The 18087-nt window shown below is 35.1% G+C and overlaps 3 protein-coding genes across 5 annotated transcripts in view; 1 reads left to right on the top strand and 2 right to left on the bottom strand.

The window, feature by feature from the left end:
- Nucleotides 1-511: 511 nt before the first annotated feature.
- LOC108765923 (type-1 angiotensin II receptor-associated protein) lies at nucleotides 512-2173 on the bottom strand. Of its 2 annotated transcripts, none has more exons than XM_018514821.1 (6): nucleotides 1959-2173; nucleotides 1706-1740; nucleotides 1493-1604; nucleotides 1336-1411; nucleotides 1051-1188; nucleotides 512-742 (listed from the first exon to the last, which is right to left on the bottom strand). In XM_018514821.1, exons 1-6 carry the CDS (start codon nucleotides 1995-1997, stop codon nucleotides 672-674), a joined length of 471 nt encoding a protein of 156 aa, XP_018370323.1. In that variant the 5' UTR covers nucleotides 1998-2173; the 3' UTR covers nucleotides 512-671. The 2 variants fall into 2 exon arrangements, 1 of the variants encoding a protein (XP_018370323.1); XR_001940343.1 differs by having other exon boundaries at nucleotides 677-742; nucleotides 981-1188.
- Nucleotides 2174-3611: 1438 nt separating this feature from the next.
- Nucleotides 3612-6476, top strand: Mccc2 (methylcrotonyl-CoA carboxylase subunit 2). 2 transcript variants are annotated; one of them, XM_018514788.1, is made up of 10 exons: nucleotides 3612-3692; nucleotides 3816-3920; nucleotides 4163-4416; nucleotides 4484-4755; nucleotides 4973-5120; nucleotides 5186-5601; nucleotides 5699-5833; nucleotides 5916-6052; nucleotides 6118-6203; nucleotides 6267-6476. In XM_018514788.1, the coding sequence occupies exons 3-10, from the start codon at nucleotides 4172-4174 to the stop codon at nucleotides 6382-6384; spliced, it is 1557 nt and encodes a 518-aa protein (XP_018370290.1). In that variant the 5' UTR covers nucleotides 3612-3692; nucleotides 3816-3920; nucleotides 4163-4171; the 3' UTR covers nucleotides 6385-6476. The 2 variants fall into 2 exon arrangements, with proteins under 2 accessions (XP_018370290.1, XP_018370289.1); XM_018514787.1 differs by having other exon boundaries at nucleotides 3612-3920.
- A 493-nt stretch (nucleotides 6477-6969) lies between these two features.
- The window catches only part of qsm (Zona pelucida superfamily protein qsm), a 28376-nt gene continuing 17258 nt past the window's right edge, over nucleotides 6970-18087 (bottom strand). The window contains exons 2-8 of the mRNA XM_018514764.1: nucleotides 13989-14090; nucleotides 13799-13908; nucleotides 13260-13435; nucleotides 9052-9282; nucleotides 8406-8553; nucleotides 8100-8244; nucleotides 6970-7988 (exon numbers count right to left, since the gene is read on the bottom strand). Coding sequence (XP_018370266.1) covers nucleotides 7741-7988; nucleotides 8100-8244; nucleotides 8406-8553; nucleotides 9052-9282; nucleotides 13260-13435; nucleotides 13799-13908; nucleotides 13989-14090 — 1160 coding nt within the window. The 3' untranslated portion in view covers nucleotides 6970-7740. The remainder of the gene's footprint in view (nucleotides 7989-8099; nucleotides 8245-8405; nucleotides 8554-9051; nucleotides 9283-13259; nucleotides 13436-13798; nucleotides 13909-13988; nucleotides 14091-18087) is intronic.

The raw sequence follows: 18087 nt of genomic DNA, 5'->3' as shown, positions 1-18087 counted from the left end.
TGTATTCGATTAATTCTAAACAATAAAAATAATTAACAAATATGATTAAAGTAACTTATGCCTTTGTAACATTGCTATATTATTATTTTATTTGATTAGATAAAATATAGAAATATATATATCGTATATTCAAATATGATTATATAAATTATATTTTTATAATTTACTAGACTGTATATATATATATATCTTAACATATTGCACAAAATTCAACTAAAAAATAGAAAATTAACAGTTATAAATAAAAATATATAATCTTTAATTTTTTATAGAAGCTTTTAACAAAACGTTATGTAAAGAAATTTACATTTTTAAACACTTATTCATTAATACTAATATAGCATTAATAAATAATCTTACAAAATTATAATCTAAAATATATTATGTGTCACAAACATGTATATATTATATTAGATTTAACTCTGGTGGTCTATTTGAATTTATTTGACTCAAAATTTAATTTCTTACTAATATTCTATTTAAAAACTTTTTTCTCTATATAGTATTTAATGATTTCATCTGTATTGCAAGATCTTATTTTCTGTAAATGTTTTTTTATTTTTTAGAACTTTTTAATCATATTGACCCATATAATCGTATAGTAAATTTTAACAGACCAGCAGGATTAAAACAGGATAAAAAAAATTTTTCCAAACAAATTCTATTCAATCTTAAACTCCCTCGAAATCGGAGTTTTGTGGGACGGGATGAGAAATTTCTTCGTACTCTTGCCTGCCGTAACCTATAAAGAATTTAAACAAAGTAACGTAATTAATATGTATGTGACGTAGTCTAATTTTATTTACAATCAATAAAAAGATCTGTTGCAGCACATTATACTTTCATGCAACATAAATTCAAGCAAAAAGCAGTCTTAACAGAAGTGCCTGGAAACATAGATACCTAAGTAACTAAAAATCGTAGGTTATTAATAATGCACAGAATAACTACAGTTTGCAACAAAGCATACGTGCACATACTTAAAATCAGATCTTGACGAAGCACTGACGCACTACAAAAGCGTAGACGTGTAGCCAGTGATTTACTGACCCATGGCAGGACTTGGTGCGAATACTGTGGCCAAGTTGCCATTTCTCCCTTGGCCTATTCTCAACAGATATATACTCGATATAGGACGAACGATTAAGTTTATGACCATAACGGCTGCGCTAAATTTTTCGGACCCATCTACAATAAAATCAGAGTTAAAAACTTTTTGATCAATAAACAATTTGTAATATCTTATTTTCCTTCTTTCTTTATTAACTGCAACATAAATATGTATATATATATATACAATATACACAATATATTCAATATATTCAATATACTCACCTAGGAACATATTTGGATAATAGAGTGCTAATGTGATAACATCAAGAAATATAGAGAATACATTTATAAAAAACGCCTGTAAAATATATATATATATATAATTACAGCCAATTTCAAATAAAAACAAATAAGTTCTCTCTTTTTACTTATAACTTACAAATTGCAGTGGTTCGTCAGATTCAACACTATGAACAGCCCAAAATATACAAACAAAGAATAGCAAGTTATAAAACAGTACAGATTTGGGACACCAATTTCCTTGCATACCCCTGTAATGTTTTTACATTTTATACATATTATAAAAATACAAGTTCTTATAGATACATAAAATCGAGTTTCCATTTCAGTAGAGAATTCAAGCTGTCCTTACCATGATACAAGTAGCAAGTGAATAGCAAATATAATCTGAAAAATATAATGATAAACGATATCATATTGTTTTTATTGATCGTGCAATATTTATGTATTTATAAATTAAACTGCTAATCGAACAAAAATAAATTATGAATTCAAATACACACATAAATGTCAACTAAAAACGACAATATTACGTCGCGAATATCGATGACAACATTGAAAACGCACACATTGAATAAGGACGTAGTTGACATTTCATACATTACCTTTAAAGGAAAATGGGATAAACTGGTTAGATTAGGCATCTTCGCCGCGCAATGGTAGCCAATATACCAATAATGACAGAGAAAATGAAACTGATTAATTGAAATAAGATTTAAAACATATTTCTCTAACCGACAGAGAAATATCTAATCTGCGTTATCTGCGTTTTACGCCTACAATTTTCGGTTAGACAATAACATACATACGAACACTACAATTTCTACTTATAATCACATATAGTGCGTATATCAGCTGTGCATCAGTAGCGCCAAACAACGTCTTTTGTAGCTGCTGCCATCTAACTCTGCTTTACCTAAAATTGGTAAAATTATTTCTGCTTGTTTTTACCAAAGCATAAATACTATATAATTAAAAACGACATCCTTAGTTCGCGTCCTTGTAAATGTTGAAGTGATTAAGAATTAAAAACCGATAATATTGTACTAATTTTATGATTTATTAGTTTAGTAGACGTATCGATACATTTTTAACTCAATAATACTCAATTATTCTTTCTCGTAATTTTTCTGCAATAAATAAAATATTATAGCTTTATAAGAGTATGCATATTTATTTATGGAACATTTATGTAATAAAAAATCATGAATTTAATAATGTATGAGCCAAATATTTATGCAAATATTTATATTATATACATATTTATAAATCGACAAAAATCAAAATTTGTTTAATATAATTTCATGATATATCTGCATGTATTTTATCATAAAAAAGTACACATAAATTAATAATGAACAATATTCTGAAATGGCTGGATGTCCAATACTTAAAAATGATTTAAAAATAACAGTTAGAAAATTAAATATACATACGTAACCATATATATTTTTGTTAGAACAATCATCGAAAAATAAGCAAATTATTTGTATAAAACTTACATTTATTTACTTAATAATTTGGATTTAAACAAATAATTATTATATGTATATCCATATTAATCATATAAATACTAAATTCTTATTGTTATTAATACAATACTATTACTAACATTATTGATACTATAGTGATAGAACATTTAATAAAACAAAGAAAGCGATAATTGTATGCTAAATATTAGGTATACCATTGAATTAATTTCGCAACTTGATTTTAAAATATATAGCAATAATTGACAAAATTATTTCTTCCAATAATTGCAAACGAGAAAACCCAGAATTAATTCGGATCCTGTATAAGAATCACCAACGGGACACCAAACTAGACTTTGCATTATTACTATATATAAGTTGGGTCATTCGTGTCTGGATTAATTTTCATCATTTTTACAAGTATATAAAAATTATTAAACGATTTTTATGTATATTTTGACATCTTTAGAAAGTATTTGTAAAGTTGTATATTTATAACAATTTGTATATGCTGTTTATAGAAATAAATCATGTGCTCCTGATGGAAGTAAATCGCTGAAATTGCTGAAATAAATCTATCAAATTAATAGGGATTTCAACGATTTCAGCGATTCATTTTCATCAGAAGCACCGAAAAAAAATTGGATATTGTTGTGTGGTTTGCATCCACTTCTTCAGAGGGCAGTGATATGCAGGGGCATTTTGCCATTACAGGAAAAAGGCCCTTATGTCCTCTCTTAGGTTTCTCTCTGATCTGCTCTGATCGTACACGCACCGATGCGCACAGTCACGCATGTGTGTGCAAGTGGTGGTAAGCTTGGCAAGTGACCGAGTCATCGCGATAAGACGTTAACATGAATCTTCCATGTGCGTCAGAGGTTTCAAGTTTGATATCTTCGACTGGCACGTTACAATAACTTACAACGTGCCAATTGTTGTAGACTGTCATTTTCCTCTTGGCAGTAAAAAATATTTATGAACATGTTACAGAGAAGTCGTTATTTATTGAGGTATTTTCGACCCTTCGTGAGATTTTATCATGAGGAGGCGTCTGTCATCGGCACTACGCCGGATACCAGCTCACCGGTGTATCAGGTTAGGAAGTACCATTGTATATTTTTGTTTTATTATTTTTATAACTATAGGTGCGCGCCACTTCTCTAAAAAAAATGTAATAATATCATAATTTATGAAAATTATATATAAAAATCAATGTTTAATATCATGAATAAAGTTGAGTTTGTGTTTCTACTTTAATTATATAAATTTTGTAATACAAATGAATTGCGTGTTTGCAGATATATTTTGTGTATGTATAATTATTTTTAATGTTACAGGAGAATTACATGCAAATGAAAAATCTTATTGATCAATTGAGGAACACTGTGGAGAAAATAGTTGAAGGTGGTGGACAGAAAGCGAGAGACAGACATACAAGCAAAGGAAAACTTTTACCTCGAGAACGGATAAATACTCTTTTAGATAAGAATTCGCCTTTCCTAGAATTTTCACAATTAGCAGGTTATGAGATGTATGGTGAGGAAGAGGTGCCGGCAGGTGGAATTATTACTGGTATTGGAAGAATAGAAGGGTATGTGATGGATAACAAAATTAATTTAGATTCTTTTGGAATCAGCACTTCAAATATCTTGTTTTAGCACTGAATGTATAATAATTGCGAATGATCCTACTGTAAAGGCTGGTACATATTACCCTATTACGGTCAAGAAGCAGTTACGAGCTCAAGAAATTGCGGAGGAAAATATATTACCTTGCATTTATTTGGTTGATAGTGGAGGAGCAAATTTACCTAGACAGGATGATGTATTTGCAGATAAAATGCATTTTGGCAGAACCTTCTATAATCAAGCAAACATGAGTGCTAAAGGAATAGCTCAAATTGCAGTGGTTTTGGGAAGTTGCACAGCAGGTTTGTCATTATTTTGTTGAATTTGTTGAATGGAGTGGAGTCACCTTAAGAAATGAAAATTGAGTCAGTCTTTTAAAAAAGTGGCTCAATTTTTAATCTTTAAAAATAAAATTTCATTCTTCAGAGTGAGATTCACTTCAAATTTTTAAAAAATATGATATTGATACATTAATTTTTTTATGTTATGTGTGATTTATCATTTGTATAATCATTATAGGTGGTGCATATGTTCCTTCTATGGCAGATGAGAATATTATTGTTGGCAATCAAGGTACAATATTTTTAGCTGGCCCACCATTGGTAAAGGCTTCAACTGGTGAAGAAGTTACAGCGGAGAATTTAGGTGGAGCTGCGCTTCATTGCCGGTAATTATTTTAAACGCTATGTATGTAGACCATACATAAATGCTTAGTTATAATTAAAATTGTAGACAATCTGGTGTAACCGATCATTATGCGATAGACGACACGCATGCTTTGTATCTCGCGCGTCGAATTGTAAAAGATTTAAATTTGCAACCGCCTATGGATGTAAAAATCAGTAAAAACATTGAGCTGCCTGTGCATGCCATTGATGACATCTATGGCATCGTCGGAACGAATCTAAAACGTCCTTATGATGTAAAAGAAGTTATCGCGAGGATCGTGGATAGGTCGAAATTTCACGAATTTAAAGCTCAATACGGCGAAACATTAGTCACTGGATTCGCCAGGATTTATGGCTATCCTGTTGGCATAGTCGCGAACAATGGTGTATTATTTTCGGAAGGTGCTCTGAAGGGAACTCATTTTGTGCAACTTTGCGCTCAAAGAAAAATCCCTCTTATTTTTCTGCAAAATATTACCGGTAAGTATAATTACATGAACGCCATTTATGTGTTAACTTTTTTTAAAATTCGCGCATTAAGAGAGCAAAATATAATTGTACAAGTTTACGAATATAGGTTTTATGGTGGGTAGAGACGCAGAATTGGGAGGTATCGCCAAAAATGGTGCCAAAATGGTAACAGCAGTAGCATGCGCACAGGTACCAAAGATCACAGTAATAATAGGAGGATCTTATGGAGCTGGAAACTACGGTATTTTTTTCTTCTTTAGCTATTTTAATATTTTTTTTTTTAAGAGAAAGAAAAAGAATTTACGGTAATACAATTTGAATAGGAATGTGTGGTCGATCTTATTCTCCACGTTTCCTTTACTGTTGGCCAAATGCTAGAATATCTGTAATGGGAGGCGAACAAGCAGCGAGCGTATTAGCGCAAGTCACAAAAGATCAACGTGCGAGAGAGGGCAAACAGGTGTGATTTTTGTTAACTTTTGTTTCTTCGACATTCAGATATGAATGTATATTTCAATTTTGCAGTGGACTCAAGAAGAAGAAGAGAATCTCAAGAATCCGATTATAAAACGGTTCGAGAAGGAAGGCAATCCTTATTATTCTAGTGCTAGGTAAATTATTATTATGTACAAAAAATATTAATTTTGTGTTATGAATATTCTAATATTTTTTAGATTATGGGATGACGGGGTGATTGATCCAGTGGATACGCGAGTCGTACTCGGTTTGAGTTTGTCAGCGTGTCTGAACGCACCTATCCCTGACACTAAATTTGGAATTTTTCGAATGTAATACAAGTACAGAAACATATGAAAGTATACCTTGAAAGTACTCCATATTATTTTTAAACTTTATATGTATCTTTATATTATATATATATACATAAGTCAAAAGTCAAATTTTGTATTAAAAAAAATATTTTTTCATCGTTAACATTAAATTCGAAATTTTACAAATGTAATATAAGTACAGAAATGTATGAAAGTATAGCTTGAAAGTACTCTATTACATTATTGTTAAATTTTATATAAATTTATATCTAATCTATACTTATATAGGTATATAAGAAAAAAATTATATTTTATACAAGAAATATTTTTTGTTAAATCGTTATACATTCCAAATATATGTTTTATTATATTTTACACTGTTGATTTATAATGCTTGTTTATAATCTTATGATTCCTTGCAAATGCATCTTACTGCCTGAAGTTTTGCTATTTACGATATATTGCTATTTTTAATAACATAAAACATGCATTATACTTTGGTTTAATTACAATCGGCTAAAATTTTTCAAAGATAAAGGAAAAGATGGATGCATTCTTTATTTCATTTGTAATGAATATATGAAGAGATAATTTAATTATGATTAAAAGATATTCATTATATCATATCTGCTATCGATTTATGTATTTATTTAACGTAATAATTACACTGAGATTACAAATACGCAATTAATAATTACTTAGTAATTAATTAAGTCGCATTTTAATATTACACCTCGTCGCACGACTAGGTCTTCGTCTTTCTCCGCTCGCAAAGGCCAATTTTCTTTTGGCAGTTACTCAATCAAGAGATACAGTAGTTATGATATATAATTAAAAAAGTATAATAAAACTAAAAATTGATACGTCGTGATTGAAAATTCGGCGGTCGCAGAGCGGAGAAATCATACGTTACTGTTTATTATGTTAACACCATTAATTTATTTTTTTAAGCTTTTTTTTTGAATTTTAAATTCGATAATTTTATTTTATCGAATTTATTGCCTAGTACATTTGATTCTCGTTAAATATACTTTAGTATCACGCATAAAGATATTTTAATATGGACGGCAGTTTTTTACATTGAAGACACAAGTTTCTTCTTCAGAAAATTATTGCGCTTGGAACATCAACATTTTAAATCAAATTTCATTCAGTGCTCTTCTAGACACATATAGACATATTTTGATTATATACAGTCTATGATCACAATATAATTAGTGATCTGCGATTATGATCGACATCTCTCGATTATTAATGAGCAAGTTAACTATCATTTCCAAAAGCGGCACTCTCATTTTTCTTCACGTTTTTAATATATCGCAGACTGCGTTTTATTTACAGTTAGCAATTATTTGTCAGGAAACACAAATCTCATTCTCTATAGGAGTTTGTAAAAGCAAAGAAGAATCAGAAAGAGAGATAAGCTCAGTGTACTATACGAGGAACTATTGAGTACCACTTCGGTGACTTTATATTTAAACTGTTCCTTTATTTCCTCAGCGAGGAACGCTCTTTCGTGCGTTCTGATTGTCGTCGGGTCGGACTGCTCCCTAACTTCTTCAGCGATCACTGCCCTCTCTTTCGTGTGTGTTCTGTTTTTCCCCTTTCTGATGAATCCCGAAAATACTAATAACACAGTACAAGATGTATATACACAACGCAACAGAAACCATAAACATGATAAATACATGGTAATTATTCAAACGTTCATTTACTTTACGAGATGAAGATATATACCTGGATCAATCATGATGTCATCCACGGAATCAACCTTGATGAACGTCGACATGGTTACCTCGAACAATTTATTCTTGTCGGTGCTAGACATTTCAATGGCTCGCCTTTTTCTGCCGAAACCGACTTGACCGTTGCTGCATTCAATCTGAAACAAACATATGTTTTAATAAACTCGTTGAGAGAACGATAAGTAGCGACATCGAATGAAAAGGAAAAATAAGAGATAAGAACCATGTAAATGGAGTAATTTAATTAAAAACCGCTTGTTTAATAATTGGGCATTACGAAAGAATAATGAAAACATACCCCAGGACACTTATCCAAACAGACGTTAACAGTACCGCGGAACTGAACGTAGGTACTTTCCGGGAACTTGAAGGCTCGGAATTTCGCCGTCAGGAAGTCACCGTCCACAGTGTTGAAATTTTCGAACAAATAAGGATCGACGGAGCACCTGCGCGAAAATTATGCTATGTTTTATGACATATAAAATGATGTTTTTTTCAATTATAAGAAATTTGACTGATAAGAATACATCAAATACGAGAAAGAATCCTATTTTCGGTCGAAGTAGATTTTAGTGCTTAATATTTGTATGCAAATTTTTGCAAATACATTTTTCAGTTCTATATACTGCCTGTCGATTCAGACTTGAAACGCAATCATAAACGGGACCTGAAATATTAATATCTCAAATTAAATTGATCAATTTAATAATGATGCTAATAAGTATTTTAAAAACCTGCAAAAAAAACATTTATTATTAAATTGATGACCAATTTAACTTGGAATATTAATTAATATTTTAGTTTAAATTTGTGATTGCTGATGTTTGCAAAAATTTGCATATTAATATTAAGATCCGATTGAAAATATGATTGAAAATATGATTCTTTCTTTTATATGATACATCTTCAATTGCGCTGCAACAGTATCAACACGGATCAATTACCCGTTAATAATAATAGTTTCCTCCTGCGTCTTGGTATCGGTGACCAACATGTAAGTCACCAGCAGGCCGTATATCGGCGCTGAATCGTTGTCCAAAAATATTTCCATCTGCAACGGCGTACCAGGACTGACATTGAGCTCTCCGGTCACCAAAACTCCACCCTGCCTCACTCCAACGCCGAGGATAGGAACTGGTGCCGATCCCGAAATTTCCTCACGTATATCGATCACTCTAAAACAGATAAATAAATTATTTAAAATCCGAAGATTTTTTCTAGAAACTATAAATACTAGATATAAACAAGTGCTAATTAAAAACGATATTTATAATAAGCTTGCTTTACAGATGCAACGCGCCTTAATTTGTGGATTCAACAATTTATGGAATCACTTAAAACTTAAATCTATTATTGATTGTCACATGTCGAATCCACGAACTGCATGACAAACGGAAAGAATAAAAAAAAACCGCAAGGTCACAATTGCCTACTTTCCAAATGAAGTCATGAGGGCGAGCACCTGGCCAGTGCGGTGATCAATGTTGCGTATCCAAATATGCAATTCCAAACCAGCGGCAGTTTGTACACGCCAAAGTGCAAGAACATCACGATGACCTACGATGCCATCGCAGTTATCTCCATAGGAAGATTCGACCCACTTTATGGTTTTATGCAAAATCGCGGAAGATTATGCGCGACCCGAGCACGATCTACTTTAACGAAAAAAAAAGGCAATTCATTCGTGCATGCTCGTTATATTTTCCGCATACGTAAATCAATTCTAAGCCGGTATACACGTGCTCCAGTTCGTGCAAGCTCATCTCTGTCTCTTCCGCGACGTTATGGCATCATGGCATGCGGGCGGCATATATCGTCGAAATCACGTGCGGTGACAGACGAAGTAATGAAGACGAATGTTTACCAGAATGGGCAGACCGTGAAATTACCAGGCTGCGAAGAATCCGAACACGGCAAAGAGGAGCGAGGTAGATCCGGGCAGATCAAGTTCTCTTTAAAATAAAAGGTGTGCGCTCACGCGGATAAGCGTAGTTCGATAACAAGGTATCAGGACAGGTACATTGGAAATCATTAGTCATTATTATGACAGTGACTCGTGTTATTTTACACGATTTCCTTCTTGTAAATCGTTTTCTCTTTTCATTATATTCTTTTTTCAACACAGAACAAGCTTTGTTAAACTGCTTTTCGACGCATGACGACCTTTCGCATACGCTTTATAACGTAAAAATTGCTTAATTATACACAACTTATTTTCTATTGAAAGAGACACGGGATGTGCCAGACATGTTCGTTGCAGAGAGAAATTTATTCGATTATCCGAGCCATCGTTAGTCGTTAGCTCGAGGAATTCTTAGAATTTCTTGCATTTAAGTGTCCGCTCAAATTATTAATCCTTTTCTTCAGAGAAGAGAAGGATTAATAATTATACTTAACGAATAATTATACTGCATAAATTAATTAGATTCATCTAGGAGCACAAAAAAAGCAAGCATAATGCAAAAGTCGTGCAGTTCTATCAATTTAATGGAGATTTTAGGTCGCGCGACTCGGATTCGAGATTGTAGCATAGCACAAAATGTCGCTACTTAATAATTTAACAACAAAGATTTCGGATTCCTGATAACGGATGATGCGGCGAGAATTCGCGCGAGATTCAATCCGCCGAAATGTATGTTCAATTAACGCAAATAAATTAGTGCATTGGCAGATCCAGAATTTATCAAAGAAGCCAATGGTGCGTCGTAAGCGAAATTTTTTTAAGGTTAAATATGAAACGATAGAATATCAAATTATTATTTAAATTACATTGAAAGTATTATTTAAACGTATAATTTATGAAACGTTTTATTTATAACTATTAACATAAAAAAAGAATAATATAATAGAATCTATACGCGTTTTTTGTATTTAGAAGAGTTTCTAAAATGGAAAAGTATTTTTGGAATATCAAAATTGTAATTAAGCATAACAGAAACATTAAAAATATCGTATAACATTTTGCTATAAATATTTTTAAAAAGGGAGACTCCAGAGGAGTCATCCGCCAGTGAATTAGAATCTCGGCGGCCGTCGCGATAAAAATTCTTCGCTATGTTTTCTTGAGAGCACATCCCCGGAGGGTACTTGAAGAATGTCGACCGGCGAAGCGACTTTCGTTCAGAAGACAAGAGATCTACCGACAGACTTCTCTTCTCTCTCTGGTACTTTGGCCAATGTGCTAAAATCGCTCACGCGCTTATGTCGTGGCTTTTCCACCATCTGTATAAAGGAACCGTTGGGCAATGGACTTTTTGTCGTGTGTCGCATCGTAAAATCGACTCTCGTAGTGTCACCGGGTGTCTCAACTATATGTATAGAGAATGTTCCGCTATTAAATTCCTCAGCGAGCTTAATAAGTATCTACTTAATGTCGATCTCCCCTTTGGAAAAAGATTTCGTGAGAGGCCGTCACTTGCGTTGTGGCCGTTTAGCATTCAGCTTCAAATTCCTTGGCATCTACTCAAATGGTAATTCTAGAATTCGCTTGAATCTGTGGCTGAAGGAAGAATTTGTTATTTAATCACGTCGCGGAAGCTCATTTCCATAATCAACGTTTATTCCTTCCATCCTCCCTATGCCTTCCATCTTCCTATGCCGAGCCATAAATCGCAACGTCTCTTTTGCCGTGCTCGATGCAATTTTCCCTGTATCTCAATCGTCGGCCATTCCCCATCTATTTCTGCGTACTCACGTCGAACCGCACGTTTCCCCGGAGTAAAACGTAGATCAGGTGAAATAGCACGGCACGAGCTGGATGTGAGTGACCCGTCAAGCGATTTTCGAGGTGAAGGAACGAAAAAAACGGGAATGCCGATTATAGGCTTCGCATATTGAAATATATTACTGGTTTTCCAGCAGCTGCAACGTGCCCGTTGTGCAAATAAATCAGACGGCTGCATCCTCGACTCGCTTACAAATTATGAACTCCCGATGATAACTCCCGCAGTGGTCTAACTGGCTCTCTGCATGTATATTCAGGTCAGGTGGGACGATTTACTCGCTCGAATGTGGATCGGTCAATCGTTTTGTAATCATCGAATTTTCCACACAATTTTGCCGTCTTCAATAAAGCTTCATAGCCGTCTGTTTTATAGGATTATGCAGATCGGCGACCAGTTTTATTTTTTCGCCGGTAAGTCGCCGTCTCGCCCGTTTACCGATTGAAAAAAAATTTTTTTTCGACATGCCCCAGAAGATCGCCTGATAGCAAATTTAATGAGATATGATAGTCTCGTAGTTAATACCCGTTTTGCGAAGCTAACGGCGTAAACAAGCTCTACACTTATGATGGCGCGGGAAACGATAACGTTTATATTCCATTTGGGTGGCGCGGAATACGACGTAATTGCACTTTATTATCCACAGTGAGCTTAAAATTATTTATTACGTATCATCATCGAGATATGAAATAACGATATAAAAGTCTTTCAGAATTTTTTGTCGGAGATAAACGGAAGAAGGCGTGTATCACTTAACAAACTATATGTATTCCCGCCTTGCATTTATTGAACACTGTTATCTCTAGTAACAAAAAAATCGATTGGAAAGCAAGTAATCTAACATGATGAATGTTCCTGTTTTAAACAATCTGTAATAGAACGTGGCTAATCAATAATAAATGGTGCTTTCTGCAGAACTAGACTCGTTGACCCGACAGGATGCGATTGTGACGTTCGCCAAAACGGCAGGTCAGACTTCCGTACGAAGAGGAATTTTTCTCTCACACTCGCGCGCGAGAGGCGCAACTTCCGGGTAATTAAACTTACTCGTTTGCCCATGTCGAGGGATCATTTCGTACGAGGGAAGTGTGAGAGAGTCTTGTCTATCGTATACGACGCGATTAACACCGTCGAATGACTGGCGAGAAATGAAAAGCTGCGAGGTCCGAGAATCTCTTGGGACTGCTAAGTCAATCTAATAGATTTGATAAATATCGCGCTCATTAGCAGGATGCGCCTCCTTGCGATTTCTTTTATTTACGTTACTCACAATCTTCGACTTTATTGCGTGTTATTACTTGTGCCGCGATGAATTACGTATATTTATCGCAACAACAAAAGCGAATGCGATTGCGCTCGCATCATGACGAATGCCGGATACTTCGTGTCATAATATCAAACGCTTTAATGTCGAATGATTGATGACTTACTCAGGTTCCTGAAAGCCCGCCGGAAGAACACTCCGCCGTACCGCCGTGTGATTGGCCACGACGGCGATTTCTGGCTCCACGACAACTTCGGTGATTACGCATTTCACCGTGAACGTGTGTTTGCTGGAATCCGCAGGCTCCTCTACTATAACTCGATGATAGTACATCTTTTGACCCTGTGTCATCAAAATTTATAATCTCAATACAACGCTATATCCCGTATTATATAAACGCAAGAATTTCCGTGCAACGTTAACCCTCCGGAGATGACGAAGGGTCTGTTGGACTCACTCAATTATAAATCTCTGATTTATTGAACAATTCCATTTTTTAAGTAACATCTAATAATAAATTTAGATTATTCAGATTTGTATACTAGTTTAGTTTTACCATCTTGGTTCCTTGAAATTGATTAGTTTTAATTAACATAAATCAAATGGGTCTTAAAGATTTTCGTCGGATCCAAAGTTAAAACGAAATATAATGCGTAATACGCATAATAGTTTGAGACCGGAGTTTTGTAAAAATAAAATTATTACCGTGACTTTGTTGACGACTCTCGTGATGCCGCACCGTAACATGTCCTGTTCCAGCAGGGATAATTTAAACGTCGCTACGCCATCGTGAAACTGCGGCTTACAAGCCTCATCTGCAAAAGTAGAAATTCGATGTAAGTCATAATTATGATTTATGTACAGCGTCTAACGTAAAACGTTCAAATATATTCACCCGGAAAATGCTTGAATTGTTGGAGATATATCTTCGCCTGCGGACTACTCCTCACTATATCCACCTCCATCAATTGCTTGGTACATCTTACTTTGCTTTGCACTGAAATGTAAACATAAATATTTTATAACAGACGTGGAAGCAGTTTTGCAAAAGTTATATATATATATATGATTTAAAACGTTTATTCTCGTAGATATTCAACGAAATATATAATATAGAAAGTCTCTATAATTTTTACAGGGAAAAAAATAGGAAAATTATACAAAAATTTTAATTCCTAAAATAAAAATAAAATGCAGGAACTGGTCTTTGTAGACATAAAAGTTTTTTGTCCTTTCTTGCATTTTACGATGTACATATAAATTGAGTCATTTAATATTAATCACGCTCGAATCGATACTTAAAAATATATCTTGATAAGAGAAAAGAATTTTCAAGACGATTAACAATTTTGCTTCATGGAAGGATGAGCAGAAGTTAGCCGTATCCGCAAACTAAATTGCTGTATACCACGATAATTGCCCCATAAAGTCGTAAATGTCCGACCTTGAAAAGTGAAGAGCGCAGCGATGCGCTCAGAAAATGCGCGGTGATGTATATCCTATTGGATTAGACCCTGTTTATTCACAGAATATTATGATAGATACTTTCACTGTTACCGGATGACGTCAAGCCACATCGAAATGAACGCGTTCTAATATAATGAAGAAAGTTCAATGAGAGATATATAGTATAGAAAGTCCCTATAATTTTTACAAAATAATTCAAGTGTACTGCAACTTTTTTCGAATTTCCATATTAGAGAGAATACAAGTTCTTTTATTAATTTAAAGAAGATTCTTAGATATTACAAAGAAGATTCTTAGAATATTACACAGTTTTACATACTAAATAAACTTATAAAATAAAGTGACAATAAGAGACCAAGTCATAACTAGACTCTTCTATCGTTGTTTAAATTATGTTATTATTGTTGTGCAAATTGACGAGCGTTACTCTACACAGAGAAAAAGATTTCTTTGGATGTAATAAACTTTATTGTATCCAAATAAATTTGTTATTTGGAATAGTCCAAACAAACCAATGTTTGAATCAATAAGTGCGATTGTTTGAATTTAAAACAATGTATATCTTTGTCTTAAATACATTATTTGTTTGAACAGATAATATCTATCTTCAGTATTCGCATGATCAACTGTACGGCACAAACATAATTGATGTAGTACATAGCACTGCTCGTTTAATCCTGTTGTTAAACGTATAAGCCATTGTTTCCATATTTTCGGTCAAAAAATGTAATGATTATTCTAAGAAAACAATTATTTGCGTGGAATAATCTAACCTCTATGAATATATTTTGCCATTTTCACATAAATAATTTGTTTTATTGTTTGTATTCATTGTAACCAAATAATATATTATTTAATTGAAAGATATTACTTCAAATAATAATGTTATTTCTGTCAAGCAATAGAGATTTCTCGAATAAAACAACAAAATTTTTATTCAAACAAATAATATTTCGTACAAGCATATGTTGTTTCAATAAAACAAATTTTAGTCAAATAAATAGGAATACTAAATCCAAAGAAACCTTTTTCTCCGTGTACTCTTGTTTGAGCATATACTTCTTGCTTAACAAAAATACCGGGGATATCCCTAATAACCTGTAATATCGTCAAAGACTGTATCCTCGCGAACCTTCATAGCAGGAAGCGGGAACAATCCCGGGCTATCGTCACAGGCATAATTCAACATTAATCTCGGAAGATACGCGAGGTGGCAATATTTTCCCCGCACCTAACGCACGCGCTTTGCAGCGAGCTCGGCGAGTATCGGGTAATAATTCACGGTGAGGTATCATCGTCACGTGCGCAACGCGCAACTATTATAGGGAACGTGGCGAACGTTCCCCCACGTCAAGGCAACTGAGGACCTATGCAGTTTCACGCGATGCATCCGACCCTCGGCTGCCGGAGGAATATGCAGCCGGCCTCTGGCAATCACCCGGCCAAGCCTTCCGTCATGTCGCGATTCCCGATAATGAATGACAGAGCGAACAATCGCGAGCTTTGACGTTTTAATAACGCTCTGCGAACGTCGCTGGTATCATTAATTTTCTGTTAGACTTTTTAGATAGCCACTGACTTGTTCGAAACAAGCCAATTAAATTAAAACTTCTTTCTTTCCTCTTTTACTGATTCTTCACACGTATAACTTCAACATGTAACTAAATTAATATTCATCTTATATTTAAAACCGTCTCAAGATGTCACAAGCCAATCATAAGGCGGTATTCATAGTCCACTCTTATTTTAAGACTGTCTTAAGTAATGTCTAATTAGTTCATGATACCTTGAGATTATAATGATTCTATATTTAAGACGATCTTAAATATAAAAACCGACTATGAATACCGGTCAAAGCAGTATTAGCATCTTAAGATATTACTTAAGGCGATCTTGAAATAAGAATCAATTACGAATATCAACCATAATTATTTTCTATATATATGTCTAAAGAATACAATGCAGAGTACCGATCATGTAACTTTTTCCTTAGAGTAGAAAAGCGTGAAAAATTTGTCTATTAACTTTAATAATAAAAATTTTCATTCTACAAGTTTTTGCTCTAAGAAAAAAATTACATGATTGTATCCCAGGTTTAACGAGAGATAAATAATGCAACTAGTGGCCGAGATGATTCAATGAGAAATAACCCTGGAGGTGAATTTTTCCATGGTTTAGCAGCTCATTTGATCGCTCGAGGACATACTCGAGAGAGAAAGAGAAGAGGGCTTCACGCATGTTCCGCGCGGTCCGCAGGAGTCGTCTCATTCGCGAGGCAAAGATAAACAAGCGCCACGTCGGCTGACAGACGCTGAACGACCGGTAGAATGTTTAATATACATTGTAGGCGAGCGCACACATCAGGAAGTGCACAGGGAGACTGGTGCCTTCTTTTATTTCCACGGCAGACAAATTGATGTTCAGCGGCAGCCGGTCGGGAGTCCGCCGCACTCGCTGCGTTCGGATTGCAGCACTCGAAAGGATTAGCAGGTACTATCTGACAGGCGTTGATCAAGTCCTCGGTCTGGCAGGTCTGCGCGTCGTTGCCGACAACGGTGACGAGCGGCGGACCGAAATGACATCGGCGATAAGGCTGCGGAAATCACCGGAGTATTTTAACGGGACCATACGTCTCCTCTCGGCCGGACCTTCTCGGAACGTAAGGGGAGATTATCTCGAATCTCGGGCGCGTTTCTCATCTTTATCCACGCAATGCAATCATGTCACGCATGAGAACGACCACTGCGCGAGGACGGTCGAAGGGTACTTCCTCTCTTCTCGACTCGAAATTGTTCTGTCTGCTTAATATGCGCCGACTCGTTTTCATCAGCATACTCACTCGTTAGCTGAGTGTCGACGGCCAGCGACGTGACGCCTTCGTCGTTGCATTTTTCTCGGTATTCACAGCGGAAGGAGCCACTTTCATTTTTTTTTTTTTTTTTTTCACGGAGGCCGTCACCTCTGACACAAAACGTGTCGCGAATATTCATCCCCTCCCCTGCCGCTAATGACTCTCCCCCGGTCGTCACCCTGGTTCCCGTTCCAGGCGCTTATCTAGACGGACTTTATGCAACGTCTGTCAGTCAGGCCGTCCCGCGCACGCAGTTAACGCGTAAATTACGTGACTGCGCAGCGTGTCGCTTTTAAACATCCCTACGAAGCCACGGCGGTCTTTTCCATTAGCAAGTTTAAGCGTTCCCGCGAAGGTAGCGAAGGCGCGAGTCGCGGCTGATCTTCTGCCGATCTCGGAGGAGGTCCGTGACCTTAGCTTCCCTTCCCCGGCCGCCGCTTCCCGCCGAGCTACCACTCTTCTACTTCTTCCTCTTCTTCTTTATCTTCCCTCACCGACTGTTCTTCCCTTCTTCCCGAGCTTGCCGCGGCAACGCGGTTTTTCCTCGGCTTGGTCACCATCTTCGAAAACAGCGATTCAGTTTTACGCTTCCGCGTCTCTATTCTTCTGCCAGAAAGCTACATAAATCGGCTACTGGAATGGAAATCATCAATGCGGAAAAAATCTTTGAGCAAGA

This window comes from Trachymyrmex cornetzi, unplaced genomic scaffold (assembly GCF_001594075.2).
Source record: "Trachymyrmex cornetzi isolate Tcor2-1 unplaced genomic scaffold, Tcor1.1 scaffold56, whole genome shotgun sequence".
NCBI classification, from domain to species: Eukaryota; Metazoa; Arthropoda; class Insecta; order Hymenoptera; family Formicidae; genus Trachymyrmex; species Trachymyrmex cornetzi.
Note: the sequence above shows the minus strand (reverse complement) of the source record. Positions and strands in the feature narration are given on the sequence as shown.

Bases quoted from the DNA above. Each gene is read 5' to 3' on its own strand.
- LOC108765923 (XM_018514821.1), bottom strand. From the start codon at position 1,997: ATGCCTAATCTAACCAGTTTATCCCATTTTCCTTTAAAG. The intron at 1,412-1,492 runs GTAAGTTATAAG...TATATTTTACAG, and splicing joins CTGACGAACCACTGCAATTT to GCGTTTTTTATAAATGTATT. The intron at 1,189-1,335 runs GTGAGTATATTG...ATTTTATTGTAG, and splicing joins TTATCCAAATATGTTCCTAG to ATGGGTCCGAAAAATTTAGC.
- Mccc2 (XM_018514787.1), top strand. From the start codon at position 3,801: ATGAACATGTTACAGAGAAGTCGTTATTTATTGAGGTATTTTCGACCC. The intron at 4,756-4,972 runs GTTTGTCATTAT...TAATCATTATAG, and splicing joins TTTGGGAAGTTGCACAGCAG to GTGGTGCATATGTTCCTTCT. The intron at 6,053-6,117 runs GTGTGATTTTTG...TCAATTTTGCAG, and splicing joins GTGCGAGAGAGGGCAAACAG to TGGACTCAAGAAGAAGAAGA.